This window comes from Callithrix jacchus, chromosome 4, assembly GCF_049354715.1.
Source record: "Callithrix jacchus isolate 240 chromosome 4, calJac240_pri, whole genome shotgun sequence".
In the NCBI taxonomy this organism is placed as follows: Eukaryota; Metazoa; Chordata; class Mammalia; order Primates; family Cebidae; genus Callithrix; species Callithrix jacchus.
The window spans coordinates 28,285,261-28,309,071 of record NC_133505.1 but is presented as its reverse complement, the minus strand read 5'-3'; the positions used below and the strand labels follow the sequence as shown (position 1 = coordinate 28,309,071).

General features: G+C 43.5%; 4 protein-coding genes and 1 pseudogene across 10 annotated transcripts in view; 1 reads left to right on the top strand and 4 right to left on the bottom strand.

The window, feature by feature from the left end:
• Positions 1-21,937, top strand: part of LOC144576540 (putative uncharacterized protein C6orf52) — a 132,121-nt gene extending 110,184 nt beyond the window's left edge. For both annotated transcript variants that reach the window (XR_013533831.1, XR_013533822.1), the window contains one exon: positions 13,115-21,937. The gene's annotated coding sequence lies outside the window, so the exon portion shown is untranslated. The remainder of the gene's footprint in view (positions 1-13,114) is intronic.
• LOC100397136 (N-acetyllactosaminide beta-1,6-N-acetylglucosaminyl-transferase) overlaps positions 1-23,811 on the bottom strand; it is a 171,921-nt gene that overhangs the window by 30,089 nt on the left and 118,021 nt on the right. The window contains exon 2 of one of the 5 annotated variants that reach the window (XM_035295117.3): positions 18,384-19,666. The exons of the other annotated variants lie outside the window; for them this stretch is intronic. Coding sequence (XP_035151008.1) covers positions 18,384-19,308 — 925 coding nt within the window. The 5' untranslated portion in view covers positions 19,309-19,666. The remainder of the gene's footprint in view (positions 1-18,383; positions 19,667-23,811) is intronic. 5 annotated transcript variants of the gene reach the window in all.
• On the bottom strand, positions 1,780-11,967 carry LOC144582049 (Parkinson disease protein 7 homolog pseudogene; annotated as a pseudogene). Its single transcript, XR_013533817.1, has one exon. The product of XR_013533817.1 is annotated as a Parkinson disease protein 7 homolog pseudogene (transcript).
• Positions 13,118-13,719, bottom strand: LOC128931719 (ataxin-7-like protein 3B). Its single transcript, XM_078368456.1, has one exon. It carries the CDS (start codon positions 13,469-13,471, stop codon positions 13,178-13,180), a length of 294 nt encoding a protein of 97 aa, XP_078224582.1. The 5' UTR covers positions 13,472-13,719; the 3' UTR covers positions 13,118-13,177.
• Positions 19,543-23,811, bottom strand: part of LOC100411905 (N-acetyllactosaminide beta-1,6-N-acetylglucosaminyl-transferase) — a 24,079-nt gene continuing 19,810 nt past the window's right edge. Inside the window, 1 exon segment of the mRNA XM_054253765.2 lies at positions 19,543-19,666. Within this exon segment, the coding sequence (XP_054109740.2) occupies positions 19,581-19,666 (86 nt within the window). The 3' untranslated portion in view covers positions 19,543-19,580.

The following is a 23,811-nucleotide window of genomic DNA, read 5'->3' as shown; positions in this document are numbered from 1 at the left end:
GTTTCTCTAACTTTAAACGATGAGAGTATCCCTTCCAACCCTAGCACACAATTACCCATTCCACTTCACAAAATGAAGCTTGAGTTTCTACTTTCATTTCTTCCACTCAGAAAAACTTCATCACCACAACCTTTCTCTTCACTCTTCACCAGGAGTGAAGCTATCAGTTATGTTATTAAAGAGTTAGTAATTCATGGCTCACAGCATGTGCCTTCTCCACCCTTGCCACCATGAGATTAGCAGTTATTATCATTCCTTAGCTGAGAAAACCAAGTGGAGAATGGAAAAGATTTGTCCAAGATCATAAGCTACAAGAAGCCATGATGTGAGCCCTCTACCCTTGGAGAGAGGGGAAGCTACTCTCTTCATTCTACTATAGCTCTCAATTCCCTAGGGACCACTGGCAGACTCTGAAGGTACATGGCCTCATGTCTAATTCATATGGCACACTCTCTCCTGCTCTTGCCTCTACTGGGATACAATGGATGGGAGCTGATAGGGAGATGGGCAAGCTTCCCCTCCCTGGAACATCCTGTTTCAGTCTGGTTCAGGGGCCCCCTCATTCTGATGGAAACAATACCACATATTTTACTGAGGCAGGAAGAGAGAAGAGTCAGATTATTTAAGAATTGCAAGTGTTCTTTTTTTCTGAGATGGAGTTTTGCTCTAGTTGCCCTGGCTGGAGTGCAATGGCACGATCTTGGCTCACCGAAACCTCTCCTGCCTCAGCCTCCCAAGTATCCAGGATTACAGGCATGACCCACCACAACTGGGTAATTTTGTATTTTTAGTAGAGACGGTATTTCTCCATGTTGGTCAGGCTGGTCTCGAACTGCCAACCTCAGGTGGTCTACCTGCCTCGGCCTCCCAAAGTGCTGGGACTACAGGGGTGAGCCACAGCACCCAGCCAGGTGTTCTCTTTTTGAGAGTCAATCAACACTGGCCTAGGATTTTGCTGGCTACCTGTGTTTCCCAGCATTGCAGCACATGAACTGATGCACCTATAAACAGCACACATGGTGTAACTGGTGTAATGTGAGATTCTTAGCTACTCTGCTCCTCTCATTCCTCTTGCAGGATGAGCCCTGGTAGTATGGGAAGCTGACAGACAGAGGGAATTCAAGCTGCTTTTGTCTGAGTTTGAGAAAAATTTCCAGATCCTTTGTAGTAGCATTTTGGGGGATTGCATTTTTTCCTAGCCCCTTAACAAGGGGAAATAGTTCATTGTTAATTTCCCCCTTAACAAGGGCAATTGGTGGAATAAATACAACTAACAGTTATTTACACTTACTAGGCACCATGCACCATTCCTGGCATTTGATATGTATTCATACATTTCATTTGCACAATGGTAATATTAGTATCGCCGTTTACAGTAACTGGGTTTATTTCTCTAAATTTCTCCAAATACGGAAACTGAGAATCAGAGAGATAACATAATTAGCTTCATGTCACACACACTAGGAATCTGCAAAGCTGGATTTGAAGCCAAATGGTCTGGCTCCAGAGGGTCCCCTCCCTCCCCAACACTGAATACACTATACTAGCCTTGTCCAGCTCCCTGTCCTTGTGCACATCAAGAAAATACTCTTGGAAACAAGGGGAAATGTGCTATATTTAGAACAACCAGAGAGGTGAAAATATTGTGTAAGTACTTGCTACTCAGTTTCCTCTGTTGGTCAGAATTTTACAGCACAGAAATCACCCACACACAGCCTAGGGTGGCTGGCCTGAGATCTAAATCGTGGCAGTGGTGGTGGCTGGAATCCGGATGTGGACACAGTGACCATGACAAAGAGAGAAATTCGATGCCCAGAGGCCATTGTTTCATGAATTCTACAGAACACAGTGTAATATAAATAGGAATGTCGTGACATTAATATACTGTAGAGAGGGAGAAGGGGGAGGGATAGAGGTGATAACAGAACTAACAATGGCTGAGCCGGGAGATACACCCCCATTGTCTGTAATTCTCACAACAGTCTTAGGAAACTGGTACCGTCCTCCATTCACAGAGGAGTAATCTGAAGCCCAGGTTAAGATAGGTTAATTGCTCAAGTAACTTAGGCTGACAGCAGGTAAATAAAACCTAAGTCTGTCATTCTCTAATACTTTTGTTTTTTTTCCAACATGTCCCAGAGTTAGAGCAAAATACAGGAATCTTTTCTGAGACCACCTAGCCCAATTTCTTCATTTTATAGATGAGGAAACCGAGGCCCAGAGAGGTTAAGTGACATGCCCAAGGTCGAACAGCTATTTAGAGACAAAGGCTAGAACTTAGAACAGAATTGTGTAGTGTGGGTATCTAAGTCGTTAGCCTCTCTTACACAGTACTTGAAAGCACTTAAAAAAGAAAAACAAAAGATTCACAAATAGCTCATAATCTGTCCATTTGCTTAGTATTCTACTGTGCTTTTTTTTTTTTCAGCAGTTTGCTAAATGCCCTGTTTATTCTGCAAACAAGGTTTAGGAATGTGTAGACACAATCTGTAGGTTGAGAAATCTCTGCCCTGGTGCAGTGGCTCATGCCTCTAATCCCATCACTTTGAGAGGCTGAGGCGGGCGGATCAGGAGGTCAAGAGATAGAGACCATCCTGGCCAATATGGTGAAACCTAAAAATACAAAAATTAGCTGGGCGTGGTGGCATGTGCCTTTAGTTCCAGCCACTCCGGAGACTGAGGCAGAAGAATCACTTGAATCCAGGAATGGAGGTTGCACTGAGCTGCGATCACGCCACTGCACTCCAGCCTGGGGGACAGAGCAAGACTTCATCTCAAAAAAAAGAGAGAGAAATCTCTGTGTAGCTGTGACTTCACAACTACCACAAAAGCACTAATCACGGCAGCTTCTGAACACATTAACTAACCATTGTTTTGTTTAGAGAGAACACAGTGAGAATGGTTCCTAATGGACTGTTTCTCTAAGAGATCATCATATTTTGCTGCTCTAGTCTTTAAGAACAAGTGGAGCCTTCACCTGAGCCACCACTTCCCTACTGCTCAGGGCTTCAACAATTGCAAGTGCAAACTTGAAGCTGGTCCCAGGCCCCCAGCTGTAAGAATCAGGCCATCCTTTTCCGTGCGATTCTCAGAGTAGGTGTAATGACCCCCATTCATCATTTTGTCTTTAGCAACCAGGTGTGTTGTAACTTTCCTTCCAAAACCTATTTCATGAGCCAACAGAGCAGTGGGACCTACGCAGATGGCGGCTCTCAGGCCCTTCCAGTTTTCCTGCTTTTTCAGTATCTCCTTCACCACAGCAGACTCAAACTCTGTGCACCCAGATTACCTCCTGGTAGAACCACCATGTCATCCAGGCCTAGGGTCCCTCTTTTTTTGCATCTTCAAGACTGGCATCAGCATAAATGACAACATCACAGCTACATTGTACTGGATCTTTTCCAGCCAGACCCGCAATGGTGACCTCAATTCCAGCTCACCTTGTGACATCTACAGGGATGATCATCTCCATTTCCTCTGTTCCTTTAGCCAGGATGACCAGAGCTCTTTTGGAAGCCATTTTTATGTTAAATGTTTTAAAGGCTGCACCCTGCATCTCTTCCTGTGGCCATGGTATCCCGGCCCATCGGGGACCGCTCACCCCACACCAGGCAGAAGATGGATGCCAGTATTCTACCATTCTTAGCCGTGCAGTGTGAAGTGTTTAAAAAGTCAAAGTCCGTGAGCTACTGTTCCAATCCTTAGTGTCTTCTGGGGTCATCCACCCTCATATCCTGGCCGGTGTGGTGGCTCACACCTATAATCCCAGCACCTTGGGAGGCCAAGGCAGGAGGCTGGCTTGAGCCCAGGAGTTCAAGACCAGCCTGGACAACACAGTAAGACCCCATCTCTAACAAAAAATCAAAACTACAACAAGAAAAACCCCTCATAATCCTTGGAGCTACCCAGATATTCTTCTGGTCCTTTTATAAACATCTTTGAAAAGAAATGTTAGGAAGTCATAGTCACTGCTGTGAGACTGTCTCCAGACCAATTCCAGATATATTTTATGGGGTGGAAGTTGAATTAAGGCAATTGCTGGGCTGGGCACTGTGGCTCTTGCCTGTAATCCCAGCACTTTGGGAGGCCAAGGTGGGCGGATCACCAGGTCAGGAGTTCGACACAAGCCTGGCTAACACAGTGAACCCTGTCTCTACTAAAAATAGAAAAAATTAGCCAGGCATAGTGGCATGTGCCTGTAGTTCCAGCCACTCAGGAGGTTGAGGCAGGAGAATTGTTTGAACACAGGTGGCTGAGATTGCACCACTGAACTCCAGCCTTGGTGACAAAGCAAGGCTCTGTCTCAAAAAAAAAAAAAAAGAAAAAAAAAAGACAATTCCTGGCCAGGTGTGGTGGATCACACGTAACATCCCAGCACTTTGGGAGGCTGAGGCAAGAGGATTGCCTGAGCTCAGGAGTTCGAAACCAGCCTGGGCAACATGGCAAAACCCTATCTCTACTAAAAATACAAAAAATTAGCCAGGCATGGTAATGCACACCTGTAGTCCCAGCTACTTGGAAGGTTGAGAGACGAGAACTGCTTGAGCCCAGGAGGCAGAAATTGCAGTGAGCCGAGATCATGCCACTGCATTCCAGCCTGGGCGATAGAGTAAGACTCTATCGTGTCTCCAAAAAAAAAAAAAAAAAAGGCAATTCCTACTTTCTAATAAATTCTCAAGCACCTTGAAAACTTTCTTTAATGTCCTAAAACCAAAATTAACTGAGGCTCAGGTTGGTTAAACAACTTGTTCAGTGATTGACAAGCTGTTAAATGGTGAGGCCAGGATTCAAAAGATCTGTCCTATTTCAAAGTTTGTATTCTCTCATCTACATCACCCTGCAAGGTCAAAGTCCCCATGCAAAGTAACAAGGCTTAATAACTGGACATCTCAAATTAAATCAAAGATGTTAAAAATCACCAGAATATTGACTCTCATAAAGAAGCCTCTGTGAGAATATGCAGTAATGGAAAATACATTCAGATTTGGCTGAAGGCAAAATATCTTTTTATCAATTCTATATTCACACATACTTTGGACTCATTGTCTTTTTTTTTTTTAATAGAGGAAGTGGAATATTCAGTCTGGAGAAGAGACGAAAACAAGGAACCCTTAATGGCTAGAGGGTACACAGGAAACAGTGTGCCCCACTAGCCAATTTCCTGCTCTTTATGTAAGGAGTAAATACCATACTCCTTTCCATTTTCCTCCAGGAAAAGGAAGGCCAAGAGAATGGAAATCTTAACAAGTCACGTTCTGCCTCTTACTTTGAATGTCTAAGAGTTTGTGCTTGTAGATTCAGCTTTGTAGCTGAAAAACAAAGAAAAAGAAAACTCAGTCTGGTTCAGGTAGTATATCCTAAAAGCTGAAGTTGGATGAAAATATTTTCACTTTTCAGTGAACTGTCATTATGGGATGAGAAGAAAGCCTCAGTCTGGAATATCAGAATTTTGCATTTTCTTTAAAAAGAGGAAGCTACTCATTTCTGAGAATTATAGAGTCGATTCTGAGATTTGTCATAAATGTTAAGTTTTTTTGCTTTGAGTTTGCATAACAAGTTGACGATTGTTGAAACCAGCTGATGAGCGCATGAGAATTACAGTACTATTCTCTGCACTGTTGTGTGTGTTGATAAGTTTTCCTATTAGAGTTTAAAAATTACTCCCATGCTGGCCGGGTGCGGTGGCTCAAGCCTGTAATCCCAGCACTTTGGGAGGCCGAGGCGGGTGGATCACAAGGTCAGGAGATCGACACCATCCTGGTCAACATGGTGAAACCCCGTCTCTACTAAAAATACAAAAAATTAGCTGGGCTTGGTGGCGCGTGCCTGTGATCCCAGCTACTCAGGAGGCTGAGGCAGGAGAATTGCCTGAACCCAGAAGGCGGAGGGTGCAGTGAGCCGAGATCGCGCCATTGCACTCCAGCCTGGGTAACAAGCGCAAAACTCCGTCTCAATTAAAAAAAAAAAAAAAATTACTCCCATGCAAGCCAGCCAAAACCTGTATAGAATAATTGTGAAAAGGCTTTCATTTTTTTCAAGTCTTGGCTTTGTTGATTTCCAAGAAATTGTATTATGTTCTAAACAGACATTTTAAGTCCCATCTGCAACACGGTGCAGCTTAAGAAAATAAAGCAACCAATTTAACCCAATTCCTTCTTCTTTCCTGTGATATGATTGATCTCAAAAATAGATACTATTGACATCCCCCATGTTTTTAAGGAAACACTCTTCTAATGGATAACACATACTTCACAGTGTTATGTAAGGGGTAAGTGAAGCTTTTTGTTGGTCATAAAACTTATAACAATAACACTAATGGAAATCAAAATGATCAAGAACAGATATCCCAGTCTGGGCAACATAGTGAAACCCCATTTCTACAAAAAATTTAAAATTAGTGGGGTATAGGGAGGCATGATTATAGTTCCAGCTACTAGGGAGGCTGAGGTTGGAGGATCCCTTGAGCCTGGGAAGTTGAGGCTACAATGAGCTGTGATGGTACCACTGCACTCCAGCCTGGGAAACAGAGCAGAGACCCTGTCTCAAAAACAAACAAGCAAACAAACAAACGCAAAAACAGATCTCCATCTGAACATGTCAATTTGCTTAAAGTTTCCCACATTTCCTCCTATCCATCTTTGGGTGTATCTGTATGTTTTTATATGGTTGGTGAGTCATGGCCTGGACATCCTTCTCTAGTGAGATTTAAACTGCTTTTATTCAACACCTTGAGGCTGTTAGTATAGAAATACTAGACCACATTTAGGTTTTTCTTAATATATGTTCATATTAATAAGTGGATAAATACCTATCATTTTACCCCATTGTAAAAATTTAATTCTCAAAACAGCCTTACTAAGTAGCCATCATTATCATGACTACAAAATGAAGAGTTTTAGGTTTAGGGTACACAAGGTCACAAAACGAACAGAGATAAAGCTAAAATTCATCATTGGGTTTGTCTCACTCCAAGGCCCATAATAGTTCCCCAATATGAGTCCTTCCCAAACATCAGTCATTTGCATACCACTTTCATGAAGTCTGCCATATGTGATCAACAACACCATTAAGCTGTTGCTTATATCAACTTGTCTTTATTTTTGCTGGTGGTTGGAAGTGAACAAAATTGGCATTTGCTGCAAATCTATACATGTGCCAGCCTCTGTAAAGGATGGTCCGTGTCAGCAGTTCTCAAAGTGTAGCCCCCAGATGAGAAGCCTCAGTATAACCCAGGAAGTTGTTAGAAATACAGATTCTGGGGACTGCTCGAGACCTGCTAAATCAGAAACTTCAGGGTAGGGCTCAAAAATCTGTGCTTTAGGCCGGGTGCGGTGGCTCACACCTATAATCCCAGCACTTTGGGAGGCCGGGGTGGGTGGATCACGAGGTTAAGAGATTGAGACCATCCTGGTCAACAAGGTGAAACCCCGTCTCTACTAAAAATACAAAAATTAGCTGGGCATGATGGTGCGCACCTGTAGTCCCAGCTACTTGGGAGGCTGAGGCAGGAGATTTGCTTGAACCCAGGAGGCAGAGGTTGCGGTGAGCCGAGATCGTGCCATTGCACTCCAGTCTGGGTAACAACAGTGAAACTCCGTCTCAAAAAAAAAAAAAAAAAAATCTGTGCTTTAACACGCCCTGCAGAAGATTCTGACGCATGGTCAAGTCTAGGAACCCTGTACTATATGTACTAGCCTATTTAATACTGATAACTTCTCTAGGAACTAAGCACTATTATCGCCATCATCACAGATGAGTAAACTAAGGCTCAGCATAAATTAACACCAGTGTCACCAGTTAGCAAATATTGGGAAGACAGACTGATACTATGTTTGTCTGTCTCCAAATTTGTTTTCCCAATATCATATGGACTCAACCAAAGAAGGATGGAAGGAGGTGTTTTTTGTATTATGTAAAGAGAAATAGGGTAGACATATGTATTTTTGAGAGATAATTTAGATGTTGCATATATATTGACATATGTATATGTACTATTACATTGTACTATGTACATTGACATATACATATATTAATTATACATAGCTTTGATATACATCGAATATTTTATTGTTTTTAAGATCCACTGAAATGCAATACTTTGTTTAAAACAAAGTGTCTAGGTGCCATGTCTCACACCTGTAATCTCAGCACTTGTGGGAGGCTGAGGGGAGAATCAATTTGGCCCCAGAGTTGGATACCAGCCTGGGGAACATATTGAGATCCCATCTCTAAATTATTTTTTCTTTTGAGAAGAGTGTCACACTGTCACCAGTCTGGAGTGCAATCTTGGCTCACTGCACCTCCGCCTCCCGGGTTCAAGCAATTCTACTGCCTCAGCCTCCTGAGTAGCTGGGACTACAGGAGACTGCCACTGTGCCCAGCTAATTTTTTTGTGTTTTTAGTAGAAATGGGGGTTTCACCATGTTGGCCAGGATGGTCTCAATCTCTTGACCTCGTGATCCGCCCACTTCAGCCTCCCAAATTGCTGGGATTACAGGAGTGAGCCACTTCACCCAGCCTACAAAAAATTTAAAAATGAGCCAGGTATAGTAGTGCATGCCTGTAGTCCTTGCTACTTGGCAGCCTGAGGCAGGAGGACTGCTTGAGCCCAGAAGGTTGAGGCTGCAGTGAGTGCCATTGCACTCCAGCCTGGGTGACAGAGGGAGACCCTATCTCAAAACAAAATGAAACAAAAACAAAAACAACTGCTGTTTCTAGAAAAAGTCATCTTATTCAATTGGTAAGGAATGAGAGAAAGTTGAATGAGTTGGAAAAATGAACTTGCCAGCACTGAAGCAGTGGAAAGGATGTTAATAATCCTTTGTGCCAGAATTAAATTCATGTTAATTCAGCTTAGTGGATGTTTACCAGTCATGATTGTACTTACACCTAATTGAATTTTCACCTTAAATATACTTTACACTAATATGTACTTTAATCCAATTTTTCTTATTTTATAAAATGTTGTTCTAGATATTAGGAATTAAGAGGTAATTAATAGTAGCATTTCCCAATTATGTCCTTTTTAGGGGTAGGGGACAGAAATGTTAGGGTACAGATTCCCCAATGAAGGAAATGATCCTTCCCAAACAGTACAGTGGAGCCAGTGGCTGGAAACATCACAAATGATTCTACAAATGGCCGTAGAGTCAGCATAGCTTATCATATAAATACTTTATAACCTGCCTAAGGTTTCTCTTCCAGGAGCTCAGCATCCTATGATGCAGACTCATCAGTCTAGGTACTCAAGAACAGGGACACACTGTAAATTAAAAATCTTCCCCTGTGATCCTACCTGAATTACTGACCTGAAAAGAACCTAGAGCCCTTTACCGAAGAGGTTAAATAAGCCGAACAGGCCCACATCACTAATTCAGTATTTTGAAAATCACGTTCAAATTCTTAATATTATCTGGCTATCCAAAAATATTATTTTAAAACTCTTGTTCTGTGGATATGAATCTATGGAAGTATCTGTTTTGTGGAATTTCTCCTTCAGCCAGAGTTTATCTCCATATTGAAAAGACAAATGCCAGTGTGGATTTTCCTCTGGCCCCCAAAGATAGCATTATTGTAGACTCGAATGTCCTGGTGACGTTTGTTAAGACATGATTCTACCCTGTCATTCAATGTTTATAACTCTCAGTCACCAATTCAGTCAGCATGAGTGAATGCATCCTTTGTGGCCCTAGAAACCGAATTCAAAGTCAATTCACGGAGAACACAATACATACTTTGAAAAAGACTGGGACTGATCCAGCCACACGCAGATTTAAGGCCCTGGTAACCTTTCTGCAGAGAACACATACCTTCTAAATAGCTCAGTGTTTACAGTTGTTGAGAGCTGGAGAGATGTTTGGAGTTTCTTTCTTAAACCTCTCCTATTGGTTTTTTCCCTAAGCCAGCCATTTGGGAGAAGTCTAGATCAAATTAAGTTAGAAGACGCTCAGTGCATGAATGTGAGTAGCCCGGGAGTGGTACTAGCAGGAGGTGGGAGTGGGTGGCAGGTGTGGAGGAAACTCACACCAGGTGCAAGTGAGGTGGAAACTGAGTGGGGGCGTCCACATGCATCGCCTGCCACAGCTTTCTCTTGGCATCAGAATCCAACTGCATCATGGACCCAGGTTGGCTGTGTGGGAGCCAGATTTTCTTTTTTTTTTTTTTTTTTTGCCATTTTTAAAAATTTTGTTTATTACTGTTTACCAATGGGGAGATGCAGCTTATTTACACCGGCAGCCATAGAGGAAAGGGAAATACAGTTAGTCAGCTATCTGTATAGGATGGACTACTTATGCAAAAATAAGAATCTCCAAAACAAAGGACAGTGGTGAGCTTCACTACCCTCCCCCAATGATCCCAGCATGCGCTGATGCCAGGTAGTGGTCCCTGGGCATGCGATGGTGGGAACTAATGTATGGAAGAAAAAGCCACAAACCACAGAAATTTTAAAGAACCCCTTTCCCCCATAACACACACACACACACTCAGATACATAATATTGATTGCAGGGTGATCAATACACTTAACCGAGAAGGGGAAAACAGGAATTCTGCTGTTAAAAAGGAAGGTAGGTAGGGAAAAGGAGAGTTCCTAACCACTGTCAATTATATGGTAGGGAGAATTCTCTCCCCAGAAATGAGTCTGTACCCTCTGGGCACCTGTTGGACCAAGCCCACTTTATACCCATGCAGGGCAGGGGGCTATTGCCCTATTGGTAGAGGGGCCAGAAACAAAAAACAAAAAGGGGGTAATGTGAATAAACCATTACTCCAAACTACTTCCCATTTCCTCCTCTAACCAGGAGAAAAGGCCAGAAAGAAAACAGTAATTTCAAGATCTGAGTCCCCTATCTGAAGGTAGAGGGATTGGACCATGGCCTTTCTCCATCATCCCACTTCCAAGACATTGTTAGGAAGTAGGCCACAGTCTCACTTAAACTCTTTCTTCATCCTCTTAGATGTCTACAAGGGCAAAGATATATCCAAATTATTTTAGCTCTTGACAAAGTTTTATTTTTTTTTTTAAAGTTATTGCAATTCTTGAAGACTAATCTGTAATTAGGCCCCAAGGCTGATCAGCACAAGTCTAGGAGAAGGCAGCAATAACAGACAGTTCCAATGCCCGATCTCTATGGTTTCCTTAACCCTCTAAAGTATGTAATCTAAATCAGTCTATACAGTCCAAATAGTACCTTTTGGGATAAGGATACATGCACAGCAAGGGTGAGAGAATGGATAAGGACCAACTCCATTCCCCTGTGTGTCAATCAGCCTTTACTGCTCTTCTACTTAGGTCCTAACAGGCAGTATTGAAATGGAGGTGGGAAGATACAACTCCTTATGAAGTAAAACACAGCAAGAGGGCACACTAGCAAGGCAGTTCTATATGATGAAATGCTTAGGCATGACATTGCATTTTAAATACAAAAAATTAAGTTCTCTTCTAATTCCAATCCCAACAAAGGGAGCCAAAAGAAAGATTCTCCTCTGAGTCTTCTATAAAGACAGGGGAAAAAAGAAAGAAAGAAAGAAAAGCAATTGGGCAGGCTTAAGCAGGAGCATTAAGAGCTGAAATGAAACTGGTCATTGTGAAAGCTGGAGTGGCAAGCAGCACCTGGGGCACCAGATAGGCAGTGGAGCAGGGAACAGGAGGAACATGGGGCCAAGCCAGACATATGAGGCTGGACCCTCTACTGGGGCACAGAATGAGGTAAGAAAACGTTTCCAATAAAGCAGCACCGTTCCCGCTCACCTCGGGGCTCCCACTCCTTTATACTTCACAAACCCTCACTCAGGGAATAAAGTAGAGAGTAGTTTTGATATGTGGCTCTTACTTCCCATCTTCCCCTATCCCGATACCATTCCCTGAAGTCAGGAGATTCTAGAGGTCTTTCTCTGACTTCTAACAATAAAAGGACTGCTCTTGTTGTCAAGAAGATCCAAAAGGGACCGAGTGGAATGGATTGCCCCTTTAGAGGGACAGAGAGAAGGTGGTGACAGTATGGATGTTCACCATAGTGGAGCTCTGACTTCCCAACCAAAGAACCAGGAACATTCAACAATATTCTGCAGTCAGACGAGATAATCCAGTCCTGCTCCTTGGCTCCTCCGCCAGCACTAATCCATTCACCTTATTGAGGGCAGCTGAAAGAGATCCCCTCTGGGCTGTTTTCAAATCACAGCCTCCATCCAGCACAGCCTTGATGCTCTTCTATAGCTCAGTCCCGCCCCCAGGGTGGGAGGCAGCTAGTGACCTGGCTTAATGACCAGGCCACACCCATGGACTGGCTAGGTAACCAGTACCCAGAGTACGAAATGACCACCCTCCTAAACTTATGTCCACAGCATAATACATCCAGACATGAATTTTGCAGTTTGAGAGATTGTGCATAGTTGCAGAGGTCCCCTCTACCTCCCCAGGGGATCATAGCCAAATCCTCAGCCTGACTGGAAACCAAGTTGTCCAAGCGCGAAGCTTATGCCACCAGTTTGGAGGGCAAGGAAGAGGGCACTGCTCAGCCAAATGCTAGGCCTTCTCCTCAGCTGAAATAATTGCAAAGGTTGGACCTTTGGGAAGCAGGTGATTTCAACCATTTCTTCTTGCTGGAGTCAGGGCTACAGAGCTTCCCTACCAAACTTGAGAATTTTTTTTCTTGGATTTCCCAAATTGAAATTGTTAGTATCCAGATCTTGCATTTACTTGTCTCAGAGAAGCCCATATCAGAGGTTCAGTTATCAAATGAGCAGTCCCATTGCAGGCCACTGATTATGGCCTGATGAACTGTAATGTACAAACTGTCCAGGAAGTCCTTGACATCAGGCAGACAGAAAAGCTGAGGAACCAAAAATGTTATATGCTGGGCACACACTGCTCACCTGTGCACTGGGGGCACTACAGAATCTTGCGCACATCCTGGTATGTTTAGAGATCAACAGGCACTGCATGGCTGCAGGCTGTGCAGCTCCTCCTGCCCAGGGCTTCAGAGCTGGCTCCAGGTGATACACTTTAAAAAAGGATTCCTAAATTATCCACTTTGGGTTTTTAAATGCTAGGATCGTCAAGGGGAATTAGAACTTTTGTCTGATTTCTTTTTTTTCTACTTTTTTCTACTTAGCTTACTCCTCCAAGCGCCAGTCTACGTTATTGTCTTGGCCACTCTCAGAATCTCATTTTGCAGCTACTGGAATTCCGGAGGTGAGCGCTGCAGCTGCTGATCAGGCCCATTCCCAGGTTGTCCCCGAAGGGAGCAAAGCGGGAGACGGCCCGCTCCTTTGTCTTCCACTGGCTGAATGCCAAAATCCTTCACGCTACCAGCCTCTGCGAACTCCACGTAGAAGTCGCCACACTGGACTGCCCGGTGCACCTCAAAGCAGAATCCCAAGCAAGAATCCTCTATCAGGTCTACGTAAATCTCCCGAGCGATGGCCTCTAGCTTGTTAGTATCCAGGTTGGCCAACGAAATTTCCTCCATTTTAATTTGTAAACGACTGCGGAGAGGGCGCTCGTTTTACTCACGGCAGCAACACGTCTGGCTCCGCGGGCCGCGCCTAGTACAGGCCTCTCAGGGCCGAGTCCTCCCGCGGCGGGTCGGGGCGTGCGTGGCGGCAGAAGCAGCGGCCGCGGCGACTGCTCCGGAATCCCAAGCCCTCCGGCTTGTTTTGGCGTCTCCCGGGTTGCGGGGCTTTTAGCTGCGCCTGGCCCAGGACTCACAGCTAAACCGTGTCAGCGCCTCACCCCGGGAGCCAGATTTTCTAACGAAGGGATCTATCCCATTAACATTTTATCAGGAGTAAAATGGGGCTTGCTAATTCTCTCGGGACTCTCTCATATTTACTGATATCATTGGTTGGCCTGGCTGTGGTGGACTTTTACCTACTGTTTCTCTAATCTTTACTACCAAGAATTATCCCTCAACCTAGGTACAGGGTACACTTTTGTTCCACGCATCTTCTGAATTCTCCAGCATATTCCTGCTCCTCCCCAGGTCCTCCCATACCCATCCGGCACCCCGCATATTGTCAGATCAAGCAGGTGCACAGTTATTCGTGCAGCACAGGAGGAGTGGTGGAGAACACAAAGACAGATGTCACTTTTCTCACGCTTGAGGAGCTGAAATACTGAGGAGGTTCGGTAGAAGAGCTATTCAGCTAATAGGTGACCACAATTCAATGCTGGCAGCAGTGGCATTAGGTCAAGGAGACCCTAGAGTTGAAACACATCTGGGAGGGTGGTGATCAGACAAGACTTCCAGAGAAAATGACTTCCAAGGTGGGCCATAAAGATGAAGAGTTAGACAGAGACGGTAGGAAAGGCATTCTTTATGAGAGGATGTCATAAAAAAATAGATGAAAATTGCTGATATGTGTGGGACCAAGTAGTTGCTGGTACATGAAGTAGGAGGCATCAAATACAAAGAAATGAGGGTAGAGACAGAGGGGGTGGGGGGCCAGGCCTTGGAAGTCATGTCACATGAAGAGCTAAAGCCTGGCCTTTTTTTTTTTTTTGAGACAGATTCTCACTCTGTCACCCAGTCTGGACTGCAGTGGTGTGGTGCAATCATGCTCACTGCAGCTTTGACTTCTCAGGCTCAAGCAATCCTCCTTCCCCAGCCTCCTGAGTAGCTGGGACCATAGGCATGCACCATTACGCCCAGATAATTTTTAAATTTTTTGTAGGGACGAGGATCTCAGTATGTTGGCCAGGCTGGACTCGAACTCCAGGCCACAGGCAGTCCTCCTGCCTCAGCCTGCTAAAGTGCTGGAATTGTGGGTGTGAGCCACCTTGTCTGGCCAAGTCTAAAAGGTCCCTTAAAATCAGGAGAAGCCAGGGCAGGAGTGGTAGCTCACACCTGTAATCCCAGCACTTTGGGAGGCCTAGGTGGGCAAATCACGAGGTCAGGAGTTCAAGACCAGCCTGGCCAACTTGGTGAAACCCCGTCTCTACTAAAAATACAAAAATAAGCCAGGTGTGGTGGCATCTGCTTGTAATCCCAGCTACTTGGGAGGGTAAGGCAGGAAAATTGCTTGAACCCGGGGGGTGGAAGTTGCAGTGAGCCAAGATCATGCCATTGCACTCCAGCATGGAGGACAGAGCGAGAGTCTGTCTCAAAAAAAAAAAAAAAAAAAAAAAAAGTAAGGAGAAGCCGTTGTAAAGCCTGGGGGTACAGCAGGTGTTCTACCAGTGAGAATTCTGCACATTCATTGTGATTGGATGCTGCAAGGCAAATAACTTCATTCCAGAAAGTTCCTCATATCTAGCTTTAAAACTGCTTCAAAATAATGAAGAGTTTCTTAAATATCTGCATTTGATCTATTTAAAGAACACATCTTGCTGTATTTTGTTTCTCAGACAATATGGCACCTAAAATAAGGACCCTTTTTCCTTTTCTGAGTATAACCGTAGTGAACTCAAAGTCCATATGTAATGTTCTCTACATGTTTAATTAGTTTTCTTGTCTATACACATAATAAAGTACCTCTGGAAGGATGAACAAGGAAGTATTAACAGTGGTAGCTGACAGAGGGAAAACTTTAAAATTTTGAGACCTTTAAAATATATTTCCTATTGTTTTTTAAAAGCTAACTTTAAAAAGTTTAAACTTTTTATTTTTATGTATTTTTTTGAGATGAAGTCTTGCTGTCACCTAGGCTGGAGTGCAATGGTTCGATCTTGGCTCACTGCAACTTCCACCTCTTGGGTTCAAGTGATTCTCCTGCCTCAGCCTCCCAAGTAGCTGGGACTACAGGCGCACATCACCATGTCCCGCTAATTTTTGTATTTTTAGTAGATACGGGGTTTTGCCATATTGACCAGGCTGGTCTCAAACTACTGACCTAAGGTGATCCACCCACCCCAGCCTCCGAAAGTACTGTGATTATAGGTGTGAGCCACAGAGCCAGGCCAAAAAAAAAAAAAAAAAATTAAAATATTCAGGAAAAATTTTTTTTGCAAGTGGTTGAGGTGAGGGAAAATTAGCCCAATACACTCATAAGAAAAAGTCACTAAAACTTAATACTCAGCCGTTCAAATCTGCCTGATTCCTTCTTACTCCCCAGCTTCTGAGAACATCAGCCAAGGGCTACTTCCCATTGCCACTGGCCCAGAACAAAGCCTGCTCCAGATGCACCCAGCATACAGCACAGAAGCCTGTGAGGGATAGTGGCTTTGGAGAAAGGACACCTGGTGACTCTCATGAGCACAGTGACCTTGACAAGCCTCACATACTTGCTATCTACACAGACACAGACATACACACATGCCATACAACTACAACACACATATCCACACACTACAAACACACATATTCACACTACAAACACACAAAACACTCCCCACACACATACACACCAGACACATACACTACACACACACCAGACACATACACACACCATATGCACACCATGCACATATACCACACATACACACCACACACATACACACACACCACGTACATACTACAAACACACACACACATGCCACATCCCACACAAGCATATTGGGACACCACACACACACACACACACACACATACATCCCACACACACACACACACACACATATATCCCACACACACTCCTTATCCCTGCTAACCTCATCTCCAGCTCTAAGTCATTCAGGTCAAACTTCCTTCCACGACCCTCCTCATTTTTTCCGAACACCTTCATCCTTTCCCTTTTTTGGGATTCTGCAGGAAATTTTCTTTACATATGCAGGAAAAAAGAAATGGTCATTCCTTCTTTTCCTGGTGCAAGAGAAGTTTGTGTCCAAACTTCAGTCTACACAAATGCAGAGTCAGATACCAGCTTTGCCAAGAAACACTATGTGAACAGCATCAACACAATAGTGCTTCAGTCTCTCTAAGCCTCATGTTCTTCAGCTGTACAAGAGGCTACCACATATCTGGCACCAACCATACCAACAAAAATAAGATTAAATGCCATGCATGCAATGTTTATGTGTGTTTCAAATAGGCGATTGTAAATAAAGGGTTAACACTCACACCACTAGGATAAATGTTGGTTCACTCCCCATCCTCCAAGTCTTTGTGACCTGACAGTTCAGCAGCTCTGGAAATAAACTGCTCATGGGACAGCATAATTTTCTTGTCTCCAGCCACCTTGCCCATCCTCTTTCTGTCTCTCTTTAAGTAGATTTTTGTGACCACCACTCTAGTTTAGCTCTTAGGAATGCTGTGTTATTGGGGGACTTTCCGCATTAAGTCTACTTTCAGGCATTAGGTGGCTTCAAGCAGCACTTGAAAGTGTGTGAAGGATAAGGACACTAGACAGAAGAGCCGGGAGTTATTTCAAGAATGGCAGGTGGCCGGGTGAGGTGGCTCACACCTGTAATCCAAGCACTTTGGAGACCAAGGCAGGTGGATCACCTGAGGTCGGGAGTTCAAGTTCAAGAATGGCAGGCATAAGGCCACCCTCACACAGGACTGACACCCACAACAATGCTGGGTCGCTGCTGAAAACAAGCACATGAGGACACACGGGAAAAATGAAATGCAGGTCACAGACCACCTATGGGAAACAGAGTTTAGAAGAGAAACCCAGTCCTGAACCAAAGCGGGAGCCTGATGCTATTTTCTGCCTCAGCTGCCTGGCATACCTTGGACGCCTTCCCAAATCATCATAAACAACCGAAGACTTCACAGTATATAAAAACAAGGGACTGCACACTGGAATTTCCAATAAAAACCTATGACTTAAAAATTGAGAATTCTCTTTGGATCATCTTTAGCTAAATTCTCTCTTCGTATGTTTCAACTCATTGTTACCCGCTCCTCCAGGCTAAAATATCAGGCTAAATTTGTAGAACTGAGAAGAGCTGAGACCTGGCTACGTGTTCCGATCTTACACCGGAGATATTTCAACCAGAATGATGATGTGTGAATATCCAAATCAGCTCCCAAGATCCTAAAACCAGTACCCCTGTAACAGCTCCATGAACTTTGAGCAGTGGGACTGCATCAAGGGGAAATGCTGTCTAACATTTGTCTGAGAGAAACACCACCTATTTCAACTCATACGTTCGAGAATGTTTATGTTAAATGTCAATTTTGTTATGTTACAGCTGTGTTTGTCAAGGACTATGAAAAGTATTAATTCAAAAAACAGTTAAAATTCAACAACTACGTAATCAAAGGTAGTTTCGCTGGGACAACTGCAACCCAGCATTTCTTAGATGACTATATCACGCATACTTCTAAGACAACAGAGTCAACAATACAGTGTTGCTACACGCAACCAAACTAATGGTTGTCTGAGTATTTAAATTTATTTCATAATAATTGCACTAGTCAGTTCTCTAGGGAGAGCAGAATGTTAGCAAACTCAATCCATCAACGAGAGGAAATGAGAATGGAAATTAGTACCTACCGGAAATCCTATTGAGTGTCACCCAGAAATGCTCATCAGGACTGTAGGTATCTTTTGACCATTGTAGTAGATCAATGGCCCTTTTGTCATGGAGAATGAAGTCGACAAACCCTCTGGTAAGCGCCACATAGGCAGTGCCGAAGTAGATAGTCAGCTGATGTGGAGGTGAGGTTTTCAAAATATTAGTCTTTTTCACAAATGAGCCACCTTTACCTGTATGCTCCTGGTGGACATATTTAGTTCGCTCAATGGCGTGATCAGGGGGCAGCACCCCGGGGGTGATATTTTTCCCTTTAAATCCTTTCAGATGCTGAACTATCTCCCGGTTGGTTTTCAGGGGGAAGTCTTGTCCACAGGTGTTGATGACGTACTTCCAGGGAACCTCGGAGGTGACAAGATCTTTCAGACAGTTCAGGTCAGCCTGGAGCCTGGAAATTCCTGCATAAACCACAGACTCTGTCTCTGAAGCAATGAAAGCATTTTGGAAGCAACTCAGTAACTGCCTCACAGATTCCTTGAACTCAGCTGGGGCTTTCTCATCCACATGAACACAGTAGACATTCTGGGGCATATAGATAGCCCTAAAGAGCCTTTCAAAGGTATCAAAGTCCTTATGGATGACCATGACATAGGCCAAAGGGAATTCAACCTCTTCTTCCGACAGGGGACTTGTGATGTAGTGATTCTGGGTCAGGTAATCCTCGCAAGGGATGCTTCGTGAAGGTGATGGTAATATGTTTTCCCACAAAAAGATGGGCTTTTCCTCTAAGGCGTGATTACAGGCATTTTTTCTGAAATACCTTTCACTGGAACTGTTCAGCTTCTCGTAACTTTTTGGCGGGCTCAAATGGCTATTGTAAAATCTCACAAAAATGACCACACTGAGCAGAGTACAAGCAAGAAAGCAGTACCTCCAAAAGTTCATTATCTTCACTTCCCTGGGGAAGGAATCTCTTCTTTTCAGTGAATGAGAAATGATCAGTGTGAGAGGTTGAATTTACTTCTCTTGCCAGTCTCAAATTTCGACAGCTTCTCCAGAGGGCTGGCTTGCTTTTCCTGAATGCTTTAATCCTCCTGTATCCTCCTCTATGGTGTCTCGTCCATCCTTTTTGTGGGATGTGCCTGGAGATGCGGTGCTTTCCTCCGGCACTTAGGTCTGCAGTTCCCCAGGGCTGAATCCCTGCTGTTTGCAGAGATTCAGCTAAGCCCAGCCCAGCCTAGCCTCCGGGAAGCCTCTTCATTTACATATGAAATGCAAGTGGTGGATCTTGGCAAATTACGTTCTGGAAAGGAATGACGGGTCCTTTTCACTCGAGTTGAGTTTCTCTTGCTTCCCCCTCACCGCCCTCCTTCCATCAATCTATTCTGATCTGATCTCCCTTCTCTTCTCACGCTTTCTCCAAGCCTTCTAGAATCAGAGGCTCTATTTTTTCTGGCTGGTCCCACAACCTGCCAGCAGTCCTTGGAAGCCAAAGCATTTAAAGATATTGGCTCCCCTGGTTTATTTCTCTTCCTGTTCTCTGCCACCTCTTTTCATTTTAGTGTTATCTCTACCCCTGGGAACATACAGACATGGATAATGAAAAATGCATGTGTGCCAGGCATGGTGGCTCACGTGTAGTCCCAGCTACTCAGGAGGTTGAGGTGGGAGGATTGCTTGAGCCGAGGTGGTCAAGGCTGTAGTGAGCTATGATCGCAGCACTGCACTCCACCCTGGGCAACAGTGAGACTCTGACTCTCCAAAAAATTATTTAAAGGCTGGGAGCAGTGGCTTATGCCTGTAATCAATCTCAGCACTTTGGGAGGCTGAGGTGAACAGATCACGAGATCAGGAGTTTAAGACTAGCCTGGCCAAGATGGTGGAACCCCAACTCTACTAAAAATACAAAAATTAGCCAGGCGTGGTGACACATGCCTGTAATCCCAGCTACTTGGGAGGCTGAGGCAGGAGAATTGCTTGAACCCAGGAGGCAGAGGTTGTAGTGAGCTGAGATCATGCCATTGCACTTCAGCCTGGGCAACAGAGCAAGATTCCATTTTTTTAAAATATGATTTAAAAAGATACATTTGTAACGTGTCTAAATAGAAGATTATCAGTGACAGAAAAGTATCTGGTGAGGTAGATTAACTTGGATTCTAATGATGTGTCAGAATATAGTACACACACACACACACACACACACACACACACACACAGAGTAACTATGGGAAGAGGGAACCATGAATTATATTCTTGGGAGCAGAGGCACGACATGAGGGCAGATGGAACCTAGGAGTGACATTTCATGTGAAAGAGTTGGTGTTGCTATCATATAATGAAGCAAACACACCTAAGTTTGCACGCTGGAGAGAAATGTGATCATTAGTGTTCCCAGGGAGCAAAAGTTCGTTCCCATTTCACAAAGAGAGCTTCGGAAAACATGAGCTGTTGACACAGTATTATCTACAATATGTGGAGTGGCTAACCTACTGGCTCTCTTTAAAAGCCTGACAACCTCAGATTTGAGGTGATTTCAAAGAACTTAAAGGATTCTCATTCTCCTTTCAACCCAACACCCTCTCCAACTTCCTTTTCTGAAGAAAGAAAAAAAGCATCAGAGCTGCTGCAAAATTCCTGGAAGTATCGGTCAGTATAATTTAGACAAACCAGGAAGAGCAGGTCTGGTCGCATTACAGATGGTTCTCAGAGTTCACCTGTTAGCATGGCTGCAAGCCATCTCACAACCAATGTGAAGTGCATTGGGGATTGATGTGGATGGTAAGGACACTTCCAAGGGAGAAAGTAACTGGTTCAACTAAAAGATCAACTGTGGCAGCCACGTGAGGTGTGTTAAGAGTGGGCCCTGCTCCTGTCTCACTCCTGCAGTCACCTAGCAATCCCACCTGCCTGGGCTTGTGGCAACTGGAACAGCTGCTCCTGTTAGGAAAACATTGGGGACAGAATGCAGCCATTTCCCTACCTCCTCTCTGTTCCACTGCACCCCTTACCTTCCTGTAGTGAACTATAGGCATGAACAGCAACAGTGCCCTGGATGCGATGGATATTGATTTGGATATTAATCTGATGAGCTGCTAGAGAGTTGGTGGGGATCTTTGAGATCACCCATCCCAACCCCTTTATGTTTACAGGTGAGCAAATCGGGGCCTTAAAAATATTCTCCCCAACATCAGTCAGCTGGATAGAAACCAGAGCCTTAATTCTAGAGCTCCCTGGTCCAGGTGCTGAAGCCAGTCTGTTTGGCTATATCCCAGTTGCTCACAGTGCCAGGGTAAAGTTACTTAACCTCTTTACACAACCAGGTCCTCCCACTGTGAAAAGATAAAGAACAGTGGCCCTTATTTCAAATGATTATCAAGAAGACTAAATGAGATAACTCTTTTGAGGGTTTGGCAGAAATCCGGGCACCTGGTATATATTCCATAAGCATTAGCTATGATTTTTGTCGTTTCTCTTCTGAAAAACAACCAACACTTCTGATCCTGCTAATGAACTGATATTTTTATTTCTGTTCTTAGTAATGGAAAATAAAAGCATTTACCTTAAGGCTTTCAAATGGTTTGATTTATTCCCGGGGGTTAAATTCCACTCTTTCCTTGCCTATCACTGCCTCCCTTTACCCCATGGAGAAAATAGATATATTTTTAATATAAAAATATTTATATACACACATATATACATATGTATGCATTAAAAATATTTCATATGTAAATATATTTTTATATGTACATTAAGATATAATATATATTTTATATATTATGTATGCATATTTAAATATTACATACATATTTAAAAATATATGTGAAATACATACTACATGACATATATACATATAACATATACACATATATTTCTATATACATACAAGTATATAAATATGTTTATATATTTATGTATACATGTTTATATATAAAAATATATTTACAAACACATATATATGTGTGTCTATATACTGTATATATATACTATATATAGACACACACACACACACACACAGACTAGAAATGTGACTATATGACGGGAACAATCCAAGAACCTGTTTTGATGCCAAGTCTCTTCATTCTTACTAGAACCACACTCTTTTCTGTAAAATGTGTCCTTGGCAGGTCTTGTGGAGACAGGAGGGGAAAGTTGGAGGTGGAAAAGGGAGGCAAAGGGCTTTCATTGCAGGTTTGGTGGTTTTTTTCCCCTTCTCTTTGCCTCAAGCCCCAGTCCTACAGTAAGGAGCTCTGATAAGCGCCAATGCAAAACAAACTCGAGAAATGTTTCATCATGGTTTAGCCAAAGCAGATTACAGATGGGGGAGCGGCAGCATGATTTATAGTTCAAAACAGCAGTATCCAAAAATAAATAAATGAATAAATACATAAATAAAACCAACCCCCAAAACCACATACATCATTTGTCCTGACTTACCTACAGTGGTTTAATGAACAAACTCGAGATTAGCATGTGATGCCTTCTGAGCAACTAGCCCGAGCAGTAGGTTTGTTTTGCTTCGTGTCTGTGGCAACAGAGTAGGCATTTTTTTCCAGCAAATAATTGGGCAGGCTACGCTATTAACTTTCACCCCGGCATTATTTCTGCTCTGTCCACTCTAGTTGGCTCAACAGACTGAAAACTGTCATTAAGTGGTCATTCTGTATCAGTCCCACCTCTCTCTGCCACAGGATCACCTTTATGGTCACAAACAAGAAGACAGCACAAGGACAGTGGCTAATAACACATCATTTCAGCTCAAACATGAAAACCAAGGGCTGGGCTGCCTGGGGGCCTTTGCAGAGGTGCTGACATTTCTCTTCCCTCGAAATGACTTAGTTCTCATTAATCTTCTATGAGCTCGGCTTCTACTGCAGATGAGTTCACAAAGGCTGAGGCGGTCCGTCGAGGGACAGGACTGAAACCCAAGTCTGATCTGCCCTCAGACCCTTGCAGTTCTTCATCACCCTCTATAGAATGAGTGGCTATTGAATCAAGGCAATGTTTTTCTTTATTTTTATTTTATTTTAGCATTATTATTATTATTTGATATAGAGTGTTGCTCCTGTTGCCCAGGCTGGAGTGAAATGGTGTGATCTCGGCTCCCGGAAACCTCTACCTTTATGGGTTCAAGCAATTCTCCTGCCTCAGCCTCCCAAGTAGCTGAGATTACAGGCACGTGTCACCACACCCAGCTAATTTTGTATTTTTAGTAGAGATGGGAGTTCTCCATGTTGATCAGGCTGGTCTCGAACTCATTTTATTACTTTACTAGATCAATATCTCTAGTACTTATAGAGATCAGACAGGTTAATGTCTCTGAAAGGATTTGAAAACTGTGAAGACAGTAGGCCAACCTAGCATGCTTTGAATATAAGCAGAATACAAACATTTAGTGAAACTGAAATAGAAACAGACTAATAGATACATTATACATATATTCTGCACATT

Bases quoted from the DNA above. Each gene is read 5' to 3' on its own strand.
- LOC128931719 (XM_078368456.1), bottom strand. From the start codon at position 13,471: ATGGAGGAAATTTCGTTGGCCAACCTGGATACTAACAAGCTAGAGGCC.